Source organism: Fusarium odoratissimum, assembly GCF_000260195.1.
Source record: "Fusarium odoratissimum NRRL 54006 unplaced genomic scaffold supercont1.45, whole genome shotgun sequence".
Classification (NCBI taxonomy): domain Eukaryota; kingdom Fungi; phylum Ascomycota; class Sordariomycetes; order Hypocreales; family Nectriaceae; genus Fusarium; species Fusarium odoratissimum.
In genome coordinates this window covers 189,479-213,217 of record NW_022158782.1, presented here as the reverse complement: position 1 = coordinate 213,217, position 23,739 = coordinate 189,479, and the positions used below count along the sequence as shown (strand labels likewise).

Here is a 23,739-nt window from a genome sequence, read left to right as displayed (position 1 = left end):
AAGATTCATGGAGTTGGAGACGTCCCCGGAGAAGCTGGGGTAAGATCTGGGGTACGTACGACAGTGCATCTGTGCAGATTCCATTCCCGGGGTTGCTGTGATTGGGGCCAACGAGTCATACCAAGTTGGGGTAGTGCCGGAATCTCGCGAGAGGCTTTCGGTAACATGCCGACGCACGAGGTGGGGCTGTCGGGGTTTAGATAAACATGCCGAACCGGTATGCAGATCCCGTAACACAGGTTAAGTCAACCGTTCATGTGTTTATTGGTGAACATATCTTGAGTTACTGGGGATGCGATGCTCCCAGGTATTGACCTAAACAACAAGTTCTCACAACAAGATGGGTAGTATTCAGTCAGAACCAAAGCGACCTGCATTCGACCAGTTGCCCTGTCGAAGCTGTGATCCAAAATACTCAGCTTGGGGTCTCTGGGGCGCCAATGATGAGTTGGGAACGCTGAATCTACTCACGCCCGCCATTGTCAAAGATGCCGCGAAAGAGATCATCACCGGTGAGCAGATTACTCTAAGGTAAGTTTTGACCACTCTGTTTTGTTAGGATTGGACACGATGGTTCTAACAATATAGCTTATCCATTGACGCCTTTTCGCAACCCATGAATCCAGTGAGGAAACCATGCAGCCATAGAATCATTGCCAAGGGTCATGCCAATGATGATGAGGTTAGTACGCTTTCCTCTACGGCTAATTCATCCATCCAGTATTAATACATCTGGTAATCAGCTCGACATGAACACCCAGGGCTCTAGTCACTGGGATGGCTTGCGGCATTATCCATACCAAGACAGCCTATTGTACTACAATGGAGTAACTCAAGACGACATCTCGGGAGTTGCGGCAAATACCAAAATCGGTATTCAAAGTAAGTGAAAGTCAAGTCGGTTTGCGGCAACGTTTAACATGCTAACATGTCGCGATTACAGATGTTGCAAGGCGAGGTATTGTTGGACGAGGAGTCTTGCTCGACTGGGCTTCATACGCCGCCGACAAAGGTATCGATACACAGTCTCCATTCGACTCTTTCGAAATTACCCTCCCACAATTACAAGAAGTCGCGACAAATCAAGCAGTCACTTTTCACACCGGTGATATTCTTCTCATCCGCACAGGCTGGCTCAAGGCATATCGGAGTTTAAGCCAAGAGAGCCAAGCAGCACTACCTCGCCGTAAGGTGCGAACATCCTGTGGTGTCCAGGCTTCAGAGGAGATGATACAATGGCACTGGGAGAACCAATTCGCTGCTGTTGCAAGTGACACTGTGGCTTACGAAGCTTGGCCTAGTCGACGACCAGCTGGTGTCGCTCTCCACGAGGTCTTTCTCAGTGGTTGGGGTATGCCCATTGGCGAGAGCTTTGATCTGGAGGCCTTGGCAGAGAAGTGCAAGGAACAAGGCCGTTGGTCATTCTTCATGACAAGTGTTCCTCTTGACATTCCTGGGGGTATTGCAAGCCCTCCAAATTGTATAGCGATTATGTAACAGATATTTCACAGCGAGATATATGTAATACGTATCTTAAAGATTGAGGAAAACATTAAATGCGAGTACGCTGAATATGGGTTAATAGCCTATTGATGATAGGTCCTGGTCTTATAGCCATTCGTCCCAATCGGATCCAAGAAACGAAGAGATCAGCTTTAGTAAATACGGTCCTGCATCCCTCACCTGCCATAGTGACTCCCCAGCGTGTAGTAGAATAGAATAGCGGCCTAAGATTGCAATAGCTTCCGGAATGCCCCGTTCCAGCAAGACGATAAAGCGTTCTGGTAATAGAATCGGCCAAACGAATATCATGCGCAGGCCAAATGAGCTCCTGTCAGGATACTGTAGATCATCCAGAGCCCCTTCTATCATGCAAAGAGCCTTGGTGCATGCCTCCTTATCATGATCGTCCAACTGTGCCGTCCGCGAAAGCAGTGACATAAAATGCGGGCGAAGCGGAGGTGGGTCATGAAAACCCAGAGGATCAAGGCCTTTCGTAATAAGAGGACCGACCTTTGACGTCAGTAGTATCTCCCATTCTTGTGCTGTCGTGACAGCTCTGACGCCCCGGTGAACTCGTGCACCTTGCGTAAATCGGTCGACAAATGACCCGAGATCAGGATCTCGCCTGGCGAGCACATCGACCAACATGTGGCGGCCTAGTATGGAGGAGAAGAGTAGCCTTGCTATGGAATTCTCATCAGCAGTAACAGTGTCCGCATTGTTGAATAGTTCGATAGCCTTGGTCTGCAGTTCCACTGCCTGGCGTGAATAGCAATCTGCCTCGTCGGTATGGGCGGTTGATAAGTATCGAGCCGAGATTGCCAGGACCTCGAGCATTAAATACTTCTCTCTCAGAGCAGCTTCTAGTACTAACTTTGTTGATGAATGATCCTCTTCAAGCTCTGGGGCATATATGGCGAATGAAAAATGAACAAGTAGCTCTAGATGGGTCATGTTGATGTCGGTCGTCTGTGCCTTTTTCATTCTTAAACTGCTTGTGGCTGATGAGTTCTCTGCATCTTGCGTCAAGGTCGGATTCGACTCCGAGGATGAGAAGGTAACATCGTTCAGATCCTGTGAATACACTGTGAGAAAGCGACCAAAAGAGTTGTAAATGAACTTGATGGTATGAGTATAAAATGTCATGGGACATAGTTCATACCGGAGACTTGCGCTCGCGATACTCGCAATTTCGCTCTGCAGTAATGCAGTTTATACAAATGGGTTTGCCTTCGTCACACTGCCCAAACTTGTTAATAATACTGACGTATGTATGTAGCACAGAAAGAGAACTTACCCGGATATGCCGGCGCTTGCACTCGAGGCAGCCTTTCCTTGATTTTTTATGCCTACAGCGTTGCATTCCTGGAGCAAACTGCAGAGTACCAAAGAAGGGCCAAAGGGTCCTTGTAAGTGCCTGGATTGGCTGATACTACCGATAGGCTTTATGCGGCAGCGGTTTGGAGGAATGGCGAGACAGAGAAACAGAAGGGAAATAGCTGGTTCTTAATTACGCGTATTTTAGATGCGTCGGAGGATGCGGATAAGAGCTTGAGATGGTGAGAGAAAAGGAGTTAGAGCTGGGAAAAATAAATATCCCGATAGTGTAATAATAGCAACATGACTAGGTAATAACAGGTCATCAATTGTGACTTATCTCCGGAACTAAAAATGAAACCGTCCTTGATTGGAACAACTGTAGATAGCGCAATAAAGGAGCTTGGGGCAATTGCTGAAATACGCGTAAATTTCAGTGGCCCACTTTCGTCACACAGAAAGCAGAAAGGGCAAATCAACGGTCTAGCTTCATTAGTTATGGAGTTCCCTGATGTTGCGAAATTCGTGCAAAGCGAGAAATACATATTGGTCCTGGAGGGGTATTAAGTAATCTGTATCTTCACGGCCTAATAAATATATCCTGCCCCTTCGCTTTTGTACCTTGACCTATGAGGCCGATCTCCATAGCTTATCATGCTCATTCGTTTATTCAATGCTTATTTTCAAAGATCGTTTAAACAAAAATGTCCGCCATCAGAGATCGAGAAGAGGATATTGGATTTACTCCGGGAGTTGGACAAGATAACTCTATTGAGCGCGATGCTGCGATAGGAGAGCAGGAGAAGGGAGAGAGACGCCCTCCTGCGCATAATGATCTGGATTCCACCGCTTGGTCAGGGGCAGATGATCCAGCAAGTCCAAAAAACTGGTCGAACAAGAGGAAGTGGCTCAATATCACGGTTCTATCACTGCTTACAGTCGTAACGTGAGTCCTTACTTAATCTACCTGCTGCACCTCTACTCACGACACGACAGTCCACTTGGTTCTTCAATGTTTGCACCCGGAATACCAAGCATCATGGCTGAGTTCCACGAAACGTCTCCCAACGCCGCTACCTTCATCCTATCAATCTACGTTCTCGGTTTCGTCTTTGGCCCGATTCTAATTGCACCACTGAGCGAGACGTACGGCCGAAGAAAGCTTTATATATGGGGAAACATACTCTTCACCATCTTCAGCGTGGGAACGGCTCTGAGCAACAGTATGGGGATGCTTCTTGGTTTTCGATTTTCCATGGGCTTTGCGGGAGTGGTGCCTATCACGATTGGGAGTGGAAGCATTGCTGATATGATGGCTCTTGAGACGCGAGGTCGCGCTATCTCAATCTGGGCGCTGGGTCCTCTGCTTGGCCCATGTATCGGCCCTGTTGCTGGTGGATATCTGATACGTGCCAAAGGGTGGCGCTGGGTGTATTGGCTGATTTCGATCATTGTACGTATCCTAACGCCCATGTTCTTTCTCATGCGCCCAGCACTGATATTACGATTAGTCAGGCGTGCTTATCCCTATCTCAACTTTCCTGCTCGACGAAACCTTCGCGCCCGTGATTCTCCAAAGACGCAATGCCTCACTACCTCAGGATACTACAAACTCAGCAGTACCGAATAGGTCTACTCCACGACCAGTTGATACGTTGAAGTTCCGAGCTGCGGCACTTCGTCCTACCAAGCTTCTATTTCGCGCTCCGCTTGTTACACTAAGCGCACTCTACATCGCGATATCATACGGAATCCTCTATCTTCTCATCGCTACCTTTTCGTTCGTCTACCCACAGCAGTATGGCTTTGACGAAGGAACCAGCGGGCTAGCCTTTATCCCTGCTGGTATTGGCATGATCCTCGGGGTCATTGGTATCGGACAAGTGACGGACCTTATGGTCAAGAGAAACAAACTCAGAGGAGTAGTGCACCAACCCAAGTTTCGGCTCGTTCCTATCATTACGATTCCTTGTGGGTTAGCACTGCCCTGCGGCCTCTTCATTTACGGCTGGACGACGTATCACATCGTACATTGGATTGTTCCCATGATAAGCGTTTCGATCATGTGTATGGGACTTATGACTGTCAATGTAACCAGCCGCCTTGACCTGAGCAAACAAGTAGCTAACGTTATCTAGTCCTGCATTCAGAATTATCTACTTGACACATATCCACGATATGCTGCATCTGTCTCAGCAGCATTGACGATCCTGAGATCCTTTGTTGCAGCATTGCTGCCTCTTAGTGGGCTACAGATGTACGAAGCAATGGGTCTTGGATGGGCCAACAGTCTTCTGGGATTTGTTGCATTGGTTCTGATCGTTATACCCTTGATTTTGTACAAGTTTGGAGAACGTATTAAAACATGGCATGTACCAAAGTTGTAATTCAATTATTAACAAGCTTTGGTTTTCTTTCCGACTTAGCAGTCTGGCTTCTTGACTGTTAGAGCGTTGACTGAATAATTTCAAGATCACCGCAACGTTTGCAGTCAGCATATTATGAATAGTAGAGTTGACTTCGATAATAATAAGACTCTTAGAGATTGGTCTGCTCTTCTCTATTATAACAGTACGTATTGTTTATGGCATGATACACTTTGCGTATCAGACGATGAGGACGACTATAACATAACTTCATTAATAATAACAATCGAAAGCCCGCATCAGTCACTAGTCTGAGAAATGCGAGCCAACAATGCGCTATTTGAGTCCATGCGGTGTTACAATTGTCCCGATACCATGAAAATGTCACAGATGAACCACTGCAGATAAGCTTTATAATACGTGTATAAAAATTGCGGGCTAACCTGTATGGACTAGAGATCCTATTTTTAATCCAGTCCTACATACCGCACTGACAGATGCCCCGCTCGTAAATAATACGGGTGGGTCGATCAGCAAGCCTAACATCAGCGGATAGGCCGGTCATTGTTGTCTTCGCATGTCAAGTACAATCGTTGCTTTCAGATAAATACTTCTGATACCTCTGGAGGACTCTTTGGTATAATCACTTTGAGATCCATATTACAGACGCTCGTTTATATTATTGTCTAATAAAGAAAAAAGTTTTCCCCTCGCTTTTCGTCTCTCTTTTCCTTACACCAAAGCTCAGTCGTTTGTAGCCAACGCCCCTACCATGTCGGAATTCAAGCTTTACCACTACGACCCATCCTTTACCGCCGCAATTATCTTTCTGGCTCTCTTTAGTGCTTTAACACTCTGCCACCTCTTTCAACTCATTCGGTACAGAACTTTCTATCTTGTTCCATTCCTTATTGGATGTATTTGTAAGTAGCTGATACCGCTTGCCCCTGAGTACGCACTTATTAAGCCATAACAGTCGAGGCAATTGGCTATGCCGGGCGTGCAATATCTGCAAAGCAGACTCCTGACTGGGCTATTATGCCTTATGTCCTCCAAAGTCTCCTTCTGCTCCTCGGTCCGACGATGTTGGCAGCTTCTATCTATATGTCTCTTGGAAGACTTATTAAATCCCTCGAAGCCGATTCTTACTCACTGGTTCCAATTGAATATTTAACAAAGACCTTTGTTATTGGTGATGTCATTTCCTTTCTGGCACAGTCTGGGGGTAAGCTTGAACCATATCCTTTGGCATTAGTGGCATTAGCTGTGATACTAACCTCTGATAACTACAGGAGGAGGTATGCTGGCCAACGCCAAGTCCAAGGGTGACCAGAAGATGGGACAGAACATCATCATCGTTGGCCTTGCTGTTCAAATCTACTTCTTCGCATTCTTCATCACTATTCTTCATATCTTCCATCGTCGAAGTACTGCAAACCCGACCAGCAAAAGCCTTTCTTCGATCTCTCCCTGGAAACAATTTGTCCTCGTTCTCTACGTTGACAGCGGTCTGATCATGATCCGATCTCTTTTCCGTTTGGTTGAGTACATCACCGGATCGAACGGCGCATTGCAGTCAACTGAAACATATATTTATGTATTTGACGCTTCGATGATCTTCATCACCGTAGCTCTTTTCAATGTTGTTCACCCGGGACGAGCGATACTAACTCCCAGAGAGCCGGAGGAGACGTTTCATATACGCAATGACTCAGCAAGCATTCCTCTACAGAACAAGAGCCACTTGTCGCCTTCCATTGTCCAGCAACCTTTCACCACGTCTGACCGTCATCGCTATCGTTATCTACAAGAACATCCAATGGCTCAACATCCTCCTCAAAATCATACAGACTCACTTGACCAGTATCAATACCCCTCCTACTCAACTTCGCCTAGTCGATTTCACGGTCAGGCTTGAACAACTCTTGGAACTATGGTGCGCTCCTCTCCAAGTTATTGCTCCAAGACGTCACGCTCATTGGCATTACTATGGATATTTGACTGTGCCAGGATATAGATAGCAAGTTATATTTATCGGGCTACGCCAAGACAATGACACATGTACACGTTTGGGACCTTGATAGAGAGAACTTGTATAGGTCTGCAGCTCTGTATTACCTACAGCGAAGGAAGGTAGTGCTTGTAAACGAGTATAGTGTTAGGAAAACAAAAAGATCTCGCATCTCAGTAGAAGAAAGGTGTTATATATACAGTTAACAAAACTTGTTGCTTGAATAACTGAACAAGAGCTAGACTAAGAATAGAACATGCCATGCGCTGTAAAGACAACAGCTGCTCCTGTATCCATCACAGGACTCTCCAGGCCCCCAATGCTGTAATGCTCCAACCCAACATGACTTGTCACCACCAAGGCGCTATCCAAAGTACTTAAGTATGGTAGATACCCCATCGCATGTCAACTCCTCCAACCAGTCCAGTAAGACTCTGGCACCCCATAACACCAGCAGCGCCAACCTTTCCTTCCCACTGAAACTTTTCGATAGAGCTGTTGATCAGATCAATGATGTCCTGATTGCCGATATGAGCAGCGTTCATGTTAGATCCAGCTCCCTGTGCACCGAAAGCACAGGTTCCGTACTGGACCAGCTGGTGGTGCTCACCGCCAGCACCGACAGTCCAGGTGCCGCCGCCTGCGATGTTGCGGGCGATTTGCTGGCAGTCAGAGACTTGGGGAGAGCCTCCGGAGGAGTGGTTCTCAAAGGTAGAGTCGCCGCAGTCGTTGACTGAGTTGCGCTTGGTGAGGGTAGGTAAAGATTCGGTGATGGGAGAGGCTGCGGCAAAGGCTGCCATGAGGAGGGTGAGGATGCTGGTGTTGACGAGCATTTTGATGGTTGTAGATTATAGATGTTGGTTGAAAGGGTTGTGTTAAGTTTGAGTGTTTGAGAGAGTGATTGTGAACAGATATCGGGAAGTGTCAGCGACTTATATACTCCATATCTAGGCTTTTGGCTAGAGTCCAATCAGTTCAACACTTTCAATATCCCCGTCATCTCAGACATCGGCTAATGAACTTTTGCCTCTGAAGGATTACCGTTTACAAAAAGACCTATCCAGCGCATAGGCATGCCGCCATATCCTATTGGCCCCTTTAGCGATCTTTCCGCAATAGTATGGGTTTACCTAGTCTGGGCCCATTTTCAGAGTCACCGAATGTTCCTCCTGCGAAATAATCGAAAAGAACAGTTTTCGTATAATTGTCCAGTTGCAGAAATAGTCTCATTTATTTTATAGTTGTCATTGTGGCAAGAATAAGCACAGCGACTAACAAAGATTCATTAATTCTATATGATATTTATATGTTTCAGTTATGTTTAAGTGGCAAATGCCATTGCTCTAGGCTTTCAGATTATCATTTAGGCTACCCAAGTCCTCCTCTAATAACAATCGTTTTCGCAGGTCTTATCTATACCCTCTCTTTCTACAATAATGTTAGACCACCTGCAAGTCAAGAGTTTCTCCGTTCATAGATCACCCACGGTCTATTCTCGGAGATGTGAGTAGGCGAGTCGCCTGATTCAATAATATCCATACCAATAGCAAGACCAAAAAGGTGGAAATATACGACAGCAAATGACCTATGATTTCTATTCAGCTCACTATTACTTTCACGGTCGTCCTCAAAGTGGATATAATTCAATCATAGGACCCTTTGGTTTCGCTCAAGATCCTTTGAAGTAAGCGCTAGCTGTTTGAAGACCGGTCAATAGCAATGCAGCGGTGACAATATTTTTCATTCGACTACTTACGGATCTCGCTGACCAGATCCGTCAAAGTTCCGTAGTCGATCCAAATTTATCGGCGGTAGAGAGGAGTCAGCCGGCAATTATAGCCGTTCAATCCTTGACATTCGAGCTCGGGAAGACCAAGCCCCCACGGCTCTTCATGCTTGGCCCAGCTCTGTTGCAACGTCAGCACCAGCAAGGCCGATGCTACGATGGCTCGAATGGATTTCTTCATCTGGCTTGGCTTGCTTTCGATGGTCTGGCTCATACGTGGAGATAAAATTGTATAACATCACAGAGATCATTGGAGCACCCTTCCATCTTGAACTTGATATCGTTAAAATGTTGAACATGTTCGACAATCTCGCGATAATCTCTGTTTGGTGGTCTTTTTACTCGGAGAGGCTAAGCCAGATGTATTAGCGGCCCGAAAGGTCGGCCATTCCGATTGGTGCAAGATACCCTTGCCTCAACATAAGCCTTGCTTGAAAGGACAGTGATCTGCAGGGCCCGGATCATTCCCCGCTTATCTCAATGGGCTGAGCGCAACGGGCCGAGGCCGAGGTTGAGGTACAGGGTAACCGTGACGGCCTTGGTATTTAAAACCTATCATAATATAAATAATATTATTTTATATAATTTTAAAATATACATAAATTTTATAAACTTATTAAAGAATATGTTAGCCAGTTATATAAAGCAACCTTCAAAATAAATTAAGTTACTAATACTATGTACCTTAGCTGCAAATTAGGCTGCCAGTTATCTGCCTGATAGCCTAACAAGGTCAGCCTTGCAGATTGATATGCAGGCTTCAGCTCCATCCAACACATTCTTTGAACATCATCCAACTTCCCCGCACTCTCTATTTTCCCAATTCAATCGTCGTGGCCGTCCCTATACAAAGCGAAACAAGATGCCCTTTTCTAACAGAGGCACAATGGAGCTATTCTCGAGAGTCAAGAAGAAGCTGCGCCCTTCGCATGTAGATGCCGAACCAGTGACTCCAACAGCCCAAGACTCGGCCGAGTCGGCCCTACCGATAAACTCTTCGGCTCAGCCACCAGAGAGTCAACCAACAACGACCTTGTCACCTCCTGATCTACCAATCCTCTCTCTATCTCAGCCCGGATCCATTTCTGTTTCCCAATCGACGCCTCCCTCAGCGCCACTACCAACAATCAATCAGGCAACCTCTCCTTCATCAATACACGAGTCGGATTCTCCACCACTGAGCGTGCCCGAGCGATTGTGGACTAAAGCCTACGATAGCATCAAAGAAAAGGAACCCAACAGAGTAAAGGCATACGAGGAAATCATTGAAAATATTAAGAACGAATGGGGGAATATACCTGAGAATGAGATGGAGGACTTGGAACATTGCAAAACCGATAAGTCACGTCAGATGTGGATGGTAGTGTACATGGGCTTGGAGAGGTCTAAGAAGATGGCCCACTACAAAGAAATTGTTTCAAACAATATCGGCATTATAGGGAATCTCAAAGGGGTGATTGATCAAGCTGTTAAGGCCTCGCCTGAGGCTGGCGTTGCTTGGGCTGGCATATCCGTCGGGCTGGAGGTATGAAAAATAACTAGTGATTCGTCTCTTATGGGATAAATGCTGACAAACTTTAGATCTTTGCAAATCCAATGAAAGAACCAGGCCTGAATCGACAGGGCATCACTTACGTTTTGTCACGAATGGAGTGGTACTGGAATTTGGCCAATATCATTCTTGGTGCAGAGAGGGTGAATGCCAATGCGTCTGTCCTGAAATCCAAACTCGACAGTCAAGTTGTTGAGTTTTATAAGAAGCTATTGCTATTCCAGATTCACAGCGCCTGTCTTTATTACCGGAACTGGGCATCTGTCCTGCTCAGGGATACACTCAAGCTGGATGACTGGGCCGAAAAGCTGAAGGACGTCAAGGACGCCGAGAGCAATCTTCGACAGGACTTTGAGCAGTATAACACAGAAGAGATAAAGCTATGGCTTAGTGGAATCGCCAATACTGCTAAATCTCAAGAAGCATTACTTGAGAACATCTGTGCTACCATTCAGCAAGAAGCTCGAGCACGAGAAAGGAGAGAGCAAGAGGAGCGGGATACCAAAAACATGGAGTGCTTCGCTGCATTTCAACTAACGGATCCTCAACTGGACAAAATCGAGATTCAAAAAAGGAAAGGGGCTCCACTATGGGACTCTTACAGTTGGGTGTTGCAACATGATGCCTATAACAAACTGGATGATTCATCAAGCCGAGTCTTATGGATCAACGGCGAGCCTGGCAAGGGAAAGACAATGCTGCTGTGCGGCATCATTGATGAATTGAAAAAGTCTCTGAGACCTGTATCCTACTTTTTCTGTCAAGTGACAGACGAAGACTTGTCCAATGATACGGCTGTCATGCGCGGCCTTATCTACGTCCTTCTCGATCAGCAGCCGTCGTTAATATCGGAAGTTCGTCCCTACTATGACAAGAGGAAAGACAAACTTTTCAGCGGAAAGAACAGCAATGTGTTGCTCAGTGAGATTCTGACTAAACTATTGCAAGACCCAAGCATGCAAAATGCAGTGCTGGTTGTGGACGCCCTCGATGAATGCAAGTCTGGGAGGGATAGACTTATCACGCTCATCGGTGATCTTTCGCGCTCATGCAGCGCCAGGTGGATTATCTCAAGTCGCAACTGGCCTGAAATAGCACGAGGACTTAGAGATACACAAGGACTAGTTCCCCTCGAACTCGAGAATAACACGGAATTGGTAGCCGGCGCTGTCCAGGCATATATTCGGACCAGGGTAGACCACCTTGGAAAGAACTGGGATAACGATACCAACCTGAAGAGAGAGGTGTTTGAGTCCATGGTGTCTCGGGCAGATAACACATTTCTCTGGGTCGCCCTAGTCTGTGAAAGCTTAAGCGATTCGAGAATCAGCAAAAGGCTAGTGCTTGAAGAGCTTAAGCGATTTCCGGAGGGACTCAATGATCTCTTTAACACTATGATGGATAAAATCGTCGCATCACAGGAAGCAGATCGGCTCAAAAGCATACTTGCTACAGCCTGTATCGCATATCGGCCTTTGACATCGAAGGAGATGATAAATCTCGTCGAGTCGATGACTGGTTATGATGAGCATGATGTAAAAGACGCGATCGAGTCATGTGCGTGTTTTCTAGCTTACCGTGATGGGGTGATCTTTTTTGTTCATCAGTCAGCTAAAGAGTTTCTGTTCGGTCGAGGTATTGACAAAATAATGCCATCTGGACCACAGAATCATCACACCGTCATATTTTTCAGATCTATGGAGATCTTGGAAGATAAACTGCAGCAGGATGTTTACCAACTAAAGTCTCCGGGAACACTGGCCGATGAGATTTCTAAACCTGATCCCGATCCACTGCCTCCGATCAAGTACTTGTGTACTCATTGGGTGGATCATTTCATAGATTCGGATTCTGTGAGCACACAAGATGATAAAGTTCTGGCCCAGGCTCTTCACTTCCTCATGAAAAAGTTTACCTCTTGGTTAGAGGCTACCAGCCTGCTTAGGGTGTTTTCAGTGGCTATAAAATCAATCTTGAAGTTGGAATCTGCTCTGGTAAGACCTCGCGATCATAAAGTTCAGGTATGGATGGCTGATATGCATGAAGAGTAACATTAAGACAACTGAGTTAGCTAGATTTGTTCAAGATGCTCGTCGATTTATTCTGTATCACAAAGAGGCCATCGACACCGCGCCCCTCCAAGTGTATGCTTCTGCACTTCTATTCAGCCCAAAATGTAGCAAAATACGAAACCAGTTCCATCGGCAAACTCCCAAATGGGTTGTGACTGGTCCAGAGATGCAGGATAACTGGGAGGCCCTCGTTCGAACGACACATATCATCGAAATCGAATCCTCAATTGTTTCCCATTCTCTAGATGGCAAATTTCTGGCTTCAGTCTGTAAGATGAAGGCAGTAGTCTACGATACAATGTCGGGAGATTGCATGTTTTCCATCAACAGAGATTTCAGCCAAGCAACATCAGTCGCCTTTTCCCCACTTGCCAGCCACCTAGCTGTTGGTAGTACAGATAAAGTCGAGATCTTTGACCTTGGGACAAGGACAGTGGACTGCATAGCAAAGCTTGACGTCAGGGCTGACTTGGTTGTATTCTTGCCTGTTGATAAGCAACTGGCAACTCTTGAAAACGATGAAGAGCTATGCTGGAATATTTGGAACTGGAATACTGGCGAACATCTCCAGAGCATCGTGGACCCCAACGAATTCTATGTAGAAGCCACATTCTTACCACATGGTAGGATGATAACAGTGTCTGATAACGAGACCGCCAAGGTCTGGAACATAGCCACCGGTCGTTGCGAACAAGCCCTGGAAGGTCACAGTGACCAAATAGTGTCAGTGGCCTGCTCATCGGATGGAAAGCGGCTTGCAACAGGGTCCTGGGATTGCACTGTCAAGGTTTGGCATACGTCCGTCATGGGTGATTGGATCTGTGAGAGAACTCTTTACCACGAGAATGCGGTGCATGCCGTTTTAATTTCACCTGATGGTCGTATCCTTGTTTCCGCCGATTGGGATCACTGTATCAAAATATGGAATGATGCAGGGATATGGGTTAAGACTCTGAATGGTCATATCAAGGGGCTGAACGGTTTATCTTTACATGAAAACGGACAGTGGCTCGTTTCAAGCACCAAGGCAGGCTATATGATGCTGTGGGATATCTCTCCTGCTTATTCAAGTTCAGCTTCTCAGGAACCTTGCGGAAAAAGTGGACAAGAACCCCCATGCCAATCTACCCAATTTTTCGATGGCGACACACGTCTTATTGAGAGGCTCTCCTTTTCTCCACAGGGGGAGATGATAGTAGCGCATTTGAAAATGGGCAGATCCAAAATTTGGAATGTGGCATCAGGATCTTGCGTCGCCTTTTGCGAGCGACCACGTCGATCCCATTCCCTTCCTATTTTTGACTGGATTACCTTCGCCCGCAATGATCGACTAATTGGAATGCCGGTTGGGCAAAACAAGGCTGTCATCTGGGACCTGGATACAAACGCACGAACTTACCTATTTACGAACGTTCCTCGCGCATACCGACTCATGCATCTTGCTCTTTCCCCTGACGGAAGATATGCCGCAACTGGCGGACGTAGTGCAATACTAAACTCCAGGATAGAAATTTGGGATCTTACGGGAACCGAGCTTATAAAACGGCCTACATCATTGGTGGATCGTTTCGATGTTCTCCTCTTCTCAAATGATTCGAAGTTTCTTACAAATTTTGGAACAAGCTTGCGGGACACAACCTGGGAAGTAGACTTTGAAGCCCCTGTTGAAGGCGAAGATGAAATTCAAGGAGTACGTATGGATGTGTCCAGAGACCTACAGCGAAATTTGCTTTGCAGAGCTTCAGAATATTTCCCCAGGATATCAGTTGAGATGGGCGTTCCTGTTCACAGTTGCTTGAGTCTAGAAAATGCCTCCCTGCATAGTAACACTGGTTCCCATGTCGTCACTTGGCTTGGCATTCTGGATGCTCACAAGCTCCAAGAAGGAGAGGAGGACCGCGTTGGATGGGGGTTAAGTGTTGATATGCGATGGGTTATGAGAGGGAATGAACGCATACTTTGGATTCCTGTCGATTTACCAGTAGCTATCGATGCTGTGCATTCCAGGGTTGCAATTGGTCTGCCATCAGGCCGCATAACCATGATGGAGCTTGCTTGAGACAGCGGTTTCGTGGAACCAGGAAAAGATTGAAATCCCAACTGTCAGGTTTTATTTTACATAGTGGCTTTTCGGAAGTCCTCCTCAATGCTCATCATCAGTCCATTTCAATGATCATTTAATATAAGAGCATTCAAAGTCAAGAATGGGCTTTCTGATGATATCCTTGACTGCTGGATGTGCTATAATATGAAATCCCAATCGACGTCTTATGACAACCAAAACATGGTTGAGTCGACTTGTCTAATTGCCAGCTGGCTTACAGTATAAGATCAGTCCTAGTAATAGTAGTCAATAAAGTAGTTGCCTTAATTATTAAGTATGCCAGGAGACAATTAACTGGAAGCTAAAAAGGTCCACGAGGATAGGAAGGCAAAAGTCCTCGTCGACTTACTATCCGGACCAGATGATGTATGGTGAGCGCAGCATTGGAGCAGCGAGGTTCAGGGGATTTCTCCTTTATGTTAGTGTCTGGGAAAACCAATAGCGCCCAACTATTGCTACCGGTGGCGGATTCGAGAACATCTTAGTGTCGTGCGTCCCTAGGACTGATCGAGAGCGTCAAGATGTCAACCCTCGCCATCACAGAGATATTTAAATATTTAAACACATCTGATGCAGATTAATATAACGACGGCCGCATATGATAATAGACATAAACACCTGTTCCTACCAATTAATAGTCGCATCTTGCACTCGTAAACAATATTAAGATCCTGTACTTGCGTGCTCTGGTGGCCAGCAGAAGCTTATCTTTAAGTCTAAATAAGGTTAGGACGTCTCTTGTATTGGTTTTGGCCCCTCTGAAATCGACACTATTGCTTTTGCTCGCGACAAAGGCGCTTTGCAAAAGGCATTAGCTGGTAAAACTAGCGACAAAAGTAAATAAACAGTAAACTAAAAGAGGAAGTTTCTTTAATATTAATATATCGGCTTGACAGCACATCACACGATGGCCCACATAGCCCATCAGCGGCCGATTCAGCTGGCTAGCTCACCACTGCAAAATTAGTAGTTTTGTCGCCTAATTTAGATCTTTCAAAACATAAACAGAGCAGTGGTGAGGCTTTGTTACTTGACGTATACCAAATTTTACCAAGGAAGGGGGAACGTTCTTACCTAATCCCTCAAGCCTGTGATCTTCGCAGTGTTCGATGTATCTACTGCAATTTTGTTCTCCACGCTTTACACGATTTATCGCTGCCCCTTCAGCATGAGGCCGCCAGCAACCTCTTTGGCCCTCTGGGCATCGCTTATGCCCCTTTGCTTAGGTATCAACATTTCCCCAACGGCGATGGGCGGACTGGCGCTGGCAAGGGTCCTCTTTGGTGATTCTCGAGATGTTTTCTCCTCATCATCTGGTTACTCTGGAGATCCCTCGGCTATTAGATCTTTCACCGATGGCCCTTTTGGGATGGGAAGTGGCATCATTATGTCAACTGGAAGCTTAACCTCAGGATCTCTGGCTCCCGGTGGTACATGCCCAAGCTCCTATACTACAGACCTGTATGATGCGTATACCACTACCTATTGTGGTCCAGATTCCTACAACGGAGCTTCGTTTCTCTTGAACGTTCTTCCAACCAAGGCGACTACACTACTCATCGACATGGTTATTGCAAGCTGTGACGTTATGTAAGGATTTTACTTCTCGGATAATGAACAGCCAAAGGCTAACTGAATAAGTTCTGGCGATAAGGTCATGGTCTTTGTCAATGGTGTTAATGTCGCAAAGGACGAAACAGGCACTCCACTCGATTCTTCGTCAAAGTACCTCAGCGAGCCATGGGGTATACCATCGCCAAATGGCGATACAGTATTCGCAATGTCATCACCGCCTCTTCGATTCTCGATACCGCTCCCAAAGACATACGTGGAGTTGAAGATCGCTGTATGCGATCGTCATGATGGTTATGGCGATACTGCAGTCATGATCAAAGCCCGACCCTGCACCAACTGCGATCAGACGTTCAAGGTTGACTATGACACGACGAGTATTGTATCTACTACGACGTACGAAGCAACATCTGTCGTTACACAGGCTGCTTCAGGAACAGTTCGCGGGACCATTTCTTACCTTACATATGTGACTGCTTCTGCTACCAGTACTACATTATTGTCGTCAACAACTTCTACCGAATCAACATTTGCAGCAACTTCTACATCACCTGCTATGTCAACCTCAGGAGATGCTACCTCGTCTGTATCAGAAATATCTACATTGACTGATACAGCAACCTCATCGGATTTTACTCCGTCCGCATCCTCAGTACCGATATCCTGCAATCAAATAAACAATCCCTACCAAAGCTCTTCCAACTCGCAGTTTGAGGTTGTTTGCAATTCATATGCCACCGGAGGCAATAACATCGGCCCCAGTCATGAGGTGACCGGTTTAGCGCCATGCATAGACCTGTGTTCTACTACCTCAAATTGCAAAGTAGCACTATTTGACCGTAGCCAGTATTTGTGCTACCTGTTGGACGGAACAGATGGCCCAGCGGCTAACAATCTGTATGACATGGCGACCTTGCTGTCATCTACATCATCCACGGCGATGTCATCTGCGACATTCTCCACTACAACAACATCCACCATCTCGGCACCAACACCTTGCAATCAACTCGAAAACCCATCCTATATAAACGGTGTAAAGCTCTCGCTTCTATGTGGTAAGCAGGCGACTGGCGGTAATCAAATCGATTACAGCAATCAGCTGCACAGCTTGACGGAATGCATGACGTTATGCGCCGATACCCTGGCATGCCGAGCCGTCACGTTCAACAACGTTGGAAACGAATGTACCTTGTATGATGGTGTTAACAATTTCATGAGTGACTTTAACATGGATATGGCTGTGGTGGCATCTCGACCAGCTACATCATCAACAACTGAAGCTCCAACCGCATTTTCTACAACCACATCATTGTCGACGACGTCAACTACAGCACCATCAGGACCGCGCTCCTGCAGTCAAATGGCCGGCAGTACGTATACCGGTCCTAAGGAGAACAAGTTTACTCTCAGTTGCGATACTTCCTCGACCGGCGAGTCTATCTATCGACGCGATGAAGAAGATAGCATGCAGGGATGCCTGGATCGATGCGATAATGACAGCAGGTGCATTGCCGTGAATTTTCATCCTTCTCCTTATAGTGAATGCGATCTGATTGAGTCATTTACTGGGACTAAACCTTCCCCTGGCACCAGCTTTGCTTCCAAGGTACTTTCATCAGCATCAACCTCTACGTCATCTGAGACTTTTGTACCTATAGAATCCACCTCAGAGTCTACAGCATCAACACTAGACACAACCTCTTCAGCGTCGATATCAATCGGGTCCCCAGAAACTACATCATCATCGTCATCATCAGAACTCACGTCAGAGACTACGTCAGCGGGTACACTGGAGTTGCCATCATTTACGACTACATCAGCTGTAACCTCACAAGCAGATACCTCATCACCAACAAGATTGTCACCATCTACATCATTATCGTCATCATTAGATGCTCTATCAGGGACTCCATCGAACCCTGCATTGGAGTCTACGCAAGAGTCTACATCACTTTCAACTGCGTCAGCTATAACCTCACTAGCAGCTATCTCATTATCAACAACATTTACACCCCCTACATTACCCGATCCTTCATTATCCTTGTCGTCAGAAGCTGTTTCGGAGTCTGCACCGAATACCAGATTGGAATCTACATCAGCTGGAGAGTCATCTTCTCTAGAGTCTACTACAGTTGCGGCAACTAAAAGCTCGCTGCCCACCGATACTACTAGCATCGAGATGTCAACGACTGAGATATTGAATACTAAAACACCACTCTTAGGGACATCAACCACTACCGCTTCGGCTACCGCGATAGAAACCACAGCAACAGCTTCCAGCTTGAGCAATACCAGTCAGGTTTCACCTGAGATACAGTCCACATCAGATGCTTCTGCTTTGCCTTCCACCTCATCAACTCCTCCTGCAAGGAATATTCCTGCCCTTGGTGAATATACCTTCACGGGCTGTTTAAGATCTCTGCAGGGCTTTCCATCGTTTACCGAGGTAGCAACTGATCCAGACATGACTACCCGAAAATGTGTCGATTTGGCTTTTGGAAGCGATTATATCGGTGTCTATAAAGAGTAAGTTTGTCCTATTATTCTACTACCTGAAATGCGCTTGAGAAGTGTTGTTCAGATATCTTGCTTGTCCCAGAATTGATGCTGACCGCGCGCCTAACCTCGCCTGTGTGTTTCTGATACATGAGTTCCCAAGCTAATAATGTCTATTAGGTCTTGTTATAAGGCAGATCTGCTCTCTGATACAGAATTCATATCGGATGCACGCTGCGATCTCCGATGTCCTGGAGATCCCACTCTGTTCTGCGGAGGCATTATCCGCGGTGGCCAAAGCCTTCTGCATCGTGCGATAGCGCCTGATCATCTTTTAACACTTTATCGAAAAACGGTTTCCTCCTCCTCCTCCTCCTCCTCCTCCTCCTCCTCCATCGCGTCCTATGCGTCTTCCTCCGCCCCTTCCTCTTCTTCTTTACAGACTACGGGAGCTGACGCTTGTGAATCAACATCTCAATCAAGCTCACTTTCGCGCTATACTCAAACAACCTCACCATCCTCTTTTTCCTCCTTTACAACTATAAACCTTGGCTCAAAGACATTTTCAGCCTCTGGTTTCTCCATCACAAAGACCACATCTCAAACTCGTCTCCCAACATCATTCCCTACCCCAACCGCCATTCACACTGCTTACTCGACGTTAATTGTTGATCATGTCTACACCAAGACCCAATTTGCCGAGACAGTAACCACTGTTACATACACGACTATCAACCCAAGCAATCCTACAGCTCTAATCACAACATGTGTTCCGATCACACTCCTCTACAGCCCTTGCGGGTGCGAGCACCAGGTATACCCGTCGGTGGATATGGCGACTGTTGCCTGTACTCAAGGAGAGGATATTGTTACCCTGACAGTTCCAAAAGCTGCTTATGAGACTGGCCGTGCGAGCGATACACACCCGATAGTTCAATATCCTTCAGGCTGGGCTGGAGGCAACAGTAATCCTGTGGTGCAGCCTACAGAAGGCCCACAAGGTGGCTCCCAACATGGCTCCAAGAACGTCCCACCTGAGACTCCTACTCGAGCCACAGGATCACGAGACGATTCTCATCCCAGCTATAAGGTGCACCAGCCTGCGACCACTACTTCAGCTACAGGATCAAACGGTGATACTCAACCAGCACAAGGGAATACGCGGCCGTCTGTTCCAGCTCAAGGCTCACCAGAGTCCAACAGCAATACCCCAATGAATCCCTCCCAGCCATCATCTCCAAAGAGCTTGACAACAGAGACAAGCACTATCTCCACTCCTCAACTCGACACTTCAGCAATTCCTTCTCAATCATCACCTCTTCACCAGGATCAAGTTCCTTCAGAGCCAGCGGACGCGCCGTATGCTACACCAATGGTTGTCTCAGAAGCTCGCGGATATAGCCTCCCATCGTGGATTGCGATTACTGCGATAGTCGGAATGGATCTGCTGTTGTAAGAGACACTGCCAGGGTCAGGTTTACACGTTTATGCTGGGGAATTATGTCTATTGCTCAGTTTGTCCACTGGTACCGGCCTGCCCAGGCCGATGAATATCATTGGGCTATGAATTCTCGACAACTTGAGAATTACCTCTAGCGCAGCCTGTGAGGGGCTTATAGGCCACGAGATTAGGATTGCCACTACTTAGTTGTATATAATTTAACCCATTAATTCTTATACCTATACAAATTAGTCCTGAGAACTATGAGATGCCGCTTACATTCGAAAGTGTTGCTCCCTCCACGAACGCATTCAAGGCAAAGCCCGATACTCTTGCTTAAGCGCTCCAGCCCAACACTATGACCAATCCCATATTGCGGAACGCTGTGGAAGCGAGCCATATCACAAGCAGTGATCGGAAGAGGTAAGCCGTGGTAGTCAGCGGCACCAGGTCTTCAGGTATCCCTTTTGAGTCTCTCGGCCAAGATTTGCTGGCAAAGGGCAGGGCGTCAAGGCAATCGTACTTATCAGCAGCGACGGCAACTGCGAGGACGTCACCGGCAGCGAGGGTCCGAGGGATCCTTTCGTTCCTGAAGTGAATGACAGAACACATGATTTCAATGCAGTAGCATTGTCACCCGGCAGTGATAACTGAAACGGGCCATGACAATGTCGCATGCCATGGCCTTCTGTCCAGTTTAGCCTGAGCATGGCGGAGAAGGGTTTTGAGACTGCCATCAACAACATAGATTTGACACGAAGTATTGTCTCGTCTGGTCCAACGACCAGAAGAATGTCGCCATCTGACACGATTTCCACAATTTTGCCACAGTGCCGTGAAAGCGTCGTTGACAGGCGAAAGAATATTGCTGAGCCTTGTAGGTACCCCAAACTCCATGCCACTGCGGCGTTCAAGAATAATGCGTGCATATGGAATTTCAGCCACCAATCTAATCATCGACGGGGGTATTTTCTTGCTTAGTTGAGTATTTATTTGCATGTAGTATCCATATGAGAAATAAAATAATGTACATATTGCTTTGATCTTAACTTGAGATTAAAATTTACTTAATATCCATCGTCGGAACTTCTTCCTCAAGAACATCTCCAACGATAACTTACAAGTCATGTCAAATCTGACAGCTCCCAACATGCCGCTCCGACTCCAAACAAAGATTACGAATGCCTGGATTGAAGGCTTCGGCGCCTCTTTGCCTTGCAAGAGGAAGTCCTCGGCAGCGCACCAGTAGTTTCAGCCGCGGCCTTTGCAGTGGTGGAAGCCTTTACAGCAGTCTCAAGAGTAGAGTGTGCCTCGGGGAGGAGGCTGTTCGGCGCGTCTACGGAGACCGCAGGAGTGGCAACAGGTGTAACCTCGTCGGCAACAGAAGAGGTAGCAGAAGAAGCAACCGCTTTGATTGGAGCAGTTACATCAGCTACAGCAGAAGTGTCAGCAGCAGTCTCGGCCTCTGCGGGGATGGAGGTCTCTACACGAGCGGTGGCTTGAGCCTTGGCGGAATCGGCCATGCGGGGGCTGATGGCAGCGACACCCGGGAAAAACGAGGCTCGAATGGTAGGGATCGCAATGGAAACAGTAAGGCCAAGACCATTCTCAATCTCTCCATCCATGGTCTGAGTAGCAGCACTGGCCGCATCAACAGTCTGAGTCGTCGTATAAGCACCCCCATCGCCCTCCTTCAGACAGGCTCCAGAGCCATAAGCGTTCTTGCACACGTGTTCGACGGTATCGCCCTTGTTGCTTCCAACAGTAAAGTCATCGACCTGCATGTCAGTGCAGGGGACGTCAGCGGGGCAGTTGAACTTGATGGGTCCTCTCTGATGGCCATCGGCGCAGGTTCCGGACCAGCCGGAGAAGGTCATGTTGGTGTAGAGAATACCGTCGCCGGCGATGGGCTTCATGGAGCTCCACTGGGCATCGAGATCGAGCGTGTAGGCGTTGGAGTGGCCGGCGAAGTTCTTGAGAGCAACGTTGTTAACGGTGCCGCTGCCGCCGTATGACTTGAACATGTACATCTGGTTGGAACGCTGGGTGTAGATGTTGTTGTACTCAATGTCGTGAATATCTAGTCTAGATTAGCCTTGATCGGGTAAGTGAGATAGTAGTCATGGTTACCAGTGCCGGTGGCCAGGGAGCCCATGGCACAACCTCCAGACCAGTTGCAAAAGATGTTCTCGATCAAGAGGTGGTCAGAGGGGTTCTTGACAGTGACGCATTCGTCCTTGTTACTGACTTCAACATCGTGGATACTAAAAGGAAGTTAGCATAACGGAGCACCAGATCATCGTGAGGATGTATTACTGGATGTTAGTTCCCCATACGTCGATACCATCGAGACCACCTCGATTACCTCCGTGAATAGCCATGTTATACACTTCACCATCGGAGCAGGTGTCTATAGAGAAATGGAATGCGGGCGCTTGATTCTGTCAGTATTATTCCCAATTGGAGGGCGGGGATACTCACAGTCGACTAGAGCAACATCGTGGATAGAGAAGCTCTTGACGTCGGTGAATCGAAGGATACGTGGGCCATATTCATTCTCTACTTTTTGTCAGTGTCTCCAAGAAGAACCGCAATCACATTCAGAACATACTCTTATGAAACTCATATCCATAACCCTGGATAGCTCCTTTGGAGGTGCTGCTATAGAACTCAAAGTCCTCCAGGTGCTTGAACATGAACATATTGCCTCCATCGGTACCGATTCGGTAAATAGTTCCATCAAGACGGAAAGACATGGGCTTTGAAGAAGTAAACGTCAACCAGGTACCCAGACCGTAGTCGCCCTCTGGCACGTAAACTTCTCCGCCACCAGTTCTGCAGTCATTCCAAGCCTTCTGAATGGCTGGACCGTTATCAGTCTTGGCACTTGCCTTGGCACCGTAGTCGACAATGTTGCAAGTCTTGATCGCAGCCTTGGCTGAAGGAGTTGTGAGAGGTCCGACCTTTCCGTTCAGCTGCGCGGCAGCTTGGACGGCGGAACCAACGGCAATCAATGCCGAAACAAATGAGTGACGCATAGTGAAAGTGAAAGAAGAAGAAAAAGAGCGTGGATAAAAATACGTGTAAATGAACGACAGTTACGGGACCAAACAGAAACGACTGACAGAAACACAAAAAGATCTACAATGCGGTTCCGGGGTTTTGTTTATATTTAAACCACTGCATAATATTTTGGGAGTGCGCAAGCTACAGGGAGACCGTCCGTAAGTCTACAAACTAGCGTTCGATATTGATGAGCAATGATCGGATAGTAATGAAGGTCATTTCATTGTGGGTTGCGTCTCCCGATGACAGGGTTCGTGAAACGACCCAAATATTGGGCACGACCAACTTCGGAAAGTCCACCAATAAGCGATTGAGGTAATCGGGTAAAAGATGCCGCGAGCCTTGTAGATTAATTAGCCCCAAACATGCTGTTTCTCAATCAAGGGGCTATACGCGTACATATCAAGAGCCCTCGGGTTCCTAAAAGCTATTTTATTTGAAGCATCTGTTCAG

The 23,739-nt window shown here is 46.9% G+C and overlaps 8 protein-coding genes across 9 annotated transcripts; 5 read left to right on the top strand and 3 right to left on the bottom strand.

Moving 5' to 3' along the window:
* Positions 1–340: 340 nt before the first annotated feature.
* FOIG_14923 (uncharacterized protein) lies at positions 341–1,497 on the top strand (the record flags this gene model as incomplete). Its single annotated transcript, XM_031216220.1, has 4 exons — positions 341–531; positions 589–682; positions 744–882; positions 944–1,497. 4 exons carry the CDS (start codon positions 341–343, stop codon positions 1,495–1,497), a joined length of 978 nt encoding a protein of 325 aa, XP_031054136.1.
* A 30-nt stretch (positions 1,498–1,527) lies between these two features.
* Positions 1,528–3,046, bottom strand: FOIG_14922 (uncharacterized protein). Of its 2 annotated transcripts, XM_031216218.1 has the most exons (3): positions 2,801–3,046; positions 2,666–2,743; positions 1,528–2,577 (listed from the first exon to the last, which is right to left on the bottom strand). In XM_031216218.1, the coding sequence occupies exons 1-3, from the start codon at positions 2,864–2,866 to the stop codon at positions 1,609–1,611; spliced, it is 1,113 nt and encodes a 370-aa protein (XP_031054134.1). In that variant the 5' UTR covers positions 2,867–3,046; the 3' UTR covers positions 1,528–1,608. The 2 variants fall into 2 exon arrangements, with proteins under 2 accessions (XP_031054134.1, XP_031054135.1); XM_031216219.1 differs by having other exon boundaries at positions 1,540–2,743; positions 2,801–3,037.
* A 478-nt stretch (positions 3,047–3,524) lies between these two features.
* FOIG_14921 (uncharacterized protein) lies at positions 3,525–5,207 on the top strand (the record flags this gene model as incomplete). The annotated part of the gene is made up of 4 exons (XM_031216217.1): positions 3,525–3,766; positions 3,817–4,273; positions 4,332–4,910; positions 4,959–5,207. The coding sequence occupies 4 exons, from the start codon at positions 3,525–3,527 to the stop codon at positions 5,205–5,207; spliced, it is 1,527 nt and encodes a 508-aa protein (XP_031054133.1).
* Positions 5,208–5,958: 751 nt separating this feature from the next.
* Positions 5,959–7,104, top strand: FOIG_14920 (uncharacterized protein; the record flags this gene model as incomplete). Its single annotated transcript, XM_031216216.1, has 3 exons — positions 5,959–6,109; positions 6,163–6,411; positions 6,479–7,104. The coding sequence occupies 3 exons, from the start codon at positions 5,959–5,961 to the stop codon at positions 7,102–7,104; spliced, it is 1,026 nt and encodes a 341-aa protein (XP_031054132.1).
* A 470-nt stretch (positions 7,105–7,574) lies between these two features.
* Positions 7,575–8,030, bottom strand: FOIG_14919 (uncharacterized protein; the record flags this gene model as incomplete). Its single annotated transcript, XM_031216215.1, has 1 exon — positions 7,575–8,030. One exon carries the CDS (start codon positions 8,028–8,030, stop codon positions 7,575–7,577), a length of 456 nt encoding a protein of 151 aa, XP_031054131.1.
* A 1,750-nt stretch (positions 8,031–9,780) lies between these two features.
* Positions 9,781–14,809, top strand: FOIG_14918 (uncharacterized protein). The gene is made up of 3 exons (XM_031216214.1): positions 9,781–10,508; positions 10,565–12,529; positions 12,582–14,809. Exons 1-3 carry the CDS (start codon positions 9,846–9,848, stop codon positions 14,664–14,666), a joined length of 4,713 nt encoding a protein of 1,570 aa, XP_031054130.1. The 5' UTR covers positions 9,781–9,845; the 3' UTR covers positions 14,667–14,809.
* A 1,070-nt stretch (positions 14,810–15,879) lies between these two features.
* On the top strand, positions 15,880–20,235 carry FOIG_14917 (uncharacterized protein; the record flags this gene model as incomplete). Its single annotated transcript, XM_031216213.1, has 3 exons — positions 15,880–16,301; positions 16,353–18,809; positions 18,960–20,235. The coding sequence occupies 3 exons, from the start codon at positions 15,880–15,882 to the stop codon at positions 20,233–20,235; spliced, it is 4,155 nt and encodes a 1,384-aa protein (XP_031054129.1).
* Positions 20,236–21,395: 1,160 nt separating this feature from the next.
* Positions 21,396–23,258, bottom strand: FOIG_14916 (murein transglycosylase; the record flags this gene model as incomplete). The annotated part of the gene is made up of 5 exons (XM_031216212.1): positions 21,396–22,300; positions 22,351–22,484; positions 22,537–22,654; positions 22,702–22,779; positions 22,832–23,258. The coding sequence occupies 5 exons, from the start codon at positions 23,256–23,258 to the stop codon at positions 21,396–21,398; spliced, it is 1,662 nt and encodes a 553-aa protein (XP_031054128.1).
* Between the last annotated feature and the right edge of the window lie 481 nt (positions 23,259–23,739).

What these genes read in the sequence shown, in the direction of transcription:
- FOIG_14918 (XM_031216214.1), top strand. Translation starts at nt 9,846, where the DNA reads ATGCCCTTTTCTAACAGAGGCACAATGGAGCTATTCTCGAGAGTCAAG. An exon ending in GCATATCCGTCGGGCTGGAG is followed by an intron (nt 10,509 to 10,564) that starts GTATGAAAAATA and finishes GACAAACTTTAG; the next exon opens with ATCTTTGCAAATCCAATGAA. An exon ending in TGAAGTTGGAATCTGCTCTG is followed by an intron (nt 12,530 to 12,581) that starts GTAAGACCTCGC and finishes ATATGCATGAAG; the next exon opens with AGTAACATTAAGACAACTGA.
- FOIG_14922 (XM_031216218.1), bottom strand. Translation starts at nt 2,866, where the DNA reads ATGCAACGCTGTAGGCATAAAAAATCAAGGAAAGGCTGCCTCGAGTGC. An exon ending in GCAAGCGCCGGCATATCCGG is followed by an intron (nt 2,744 to 2,800) that starts GTAAGTTCTCTT and finishes AAGTTTGGGCAG; the next exon opens with TGTGACGAAGGCAAACCCAT. An exon ending in ATCGCGAGCGCAAGTCTCCG is followed by an intron (nt 2,578 to 2,665) that starts GTATGAACTATG and finishes GTGTATTCACAG; the next exon opens with GATCTGAACGATGTTACCTT.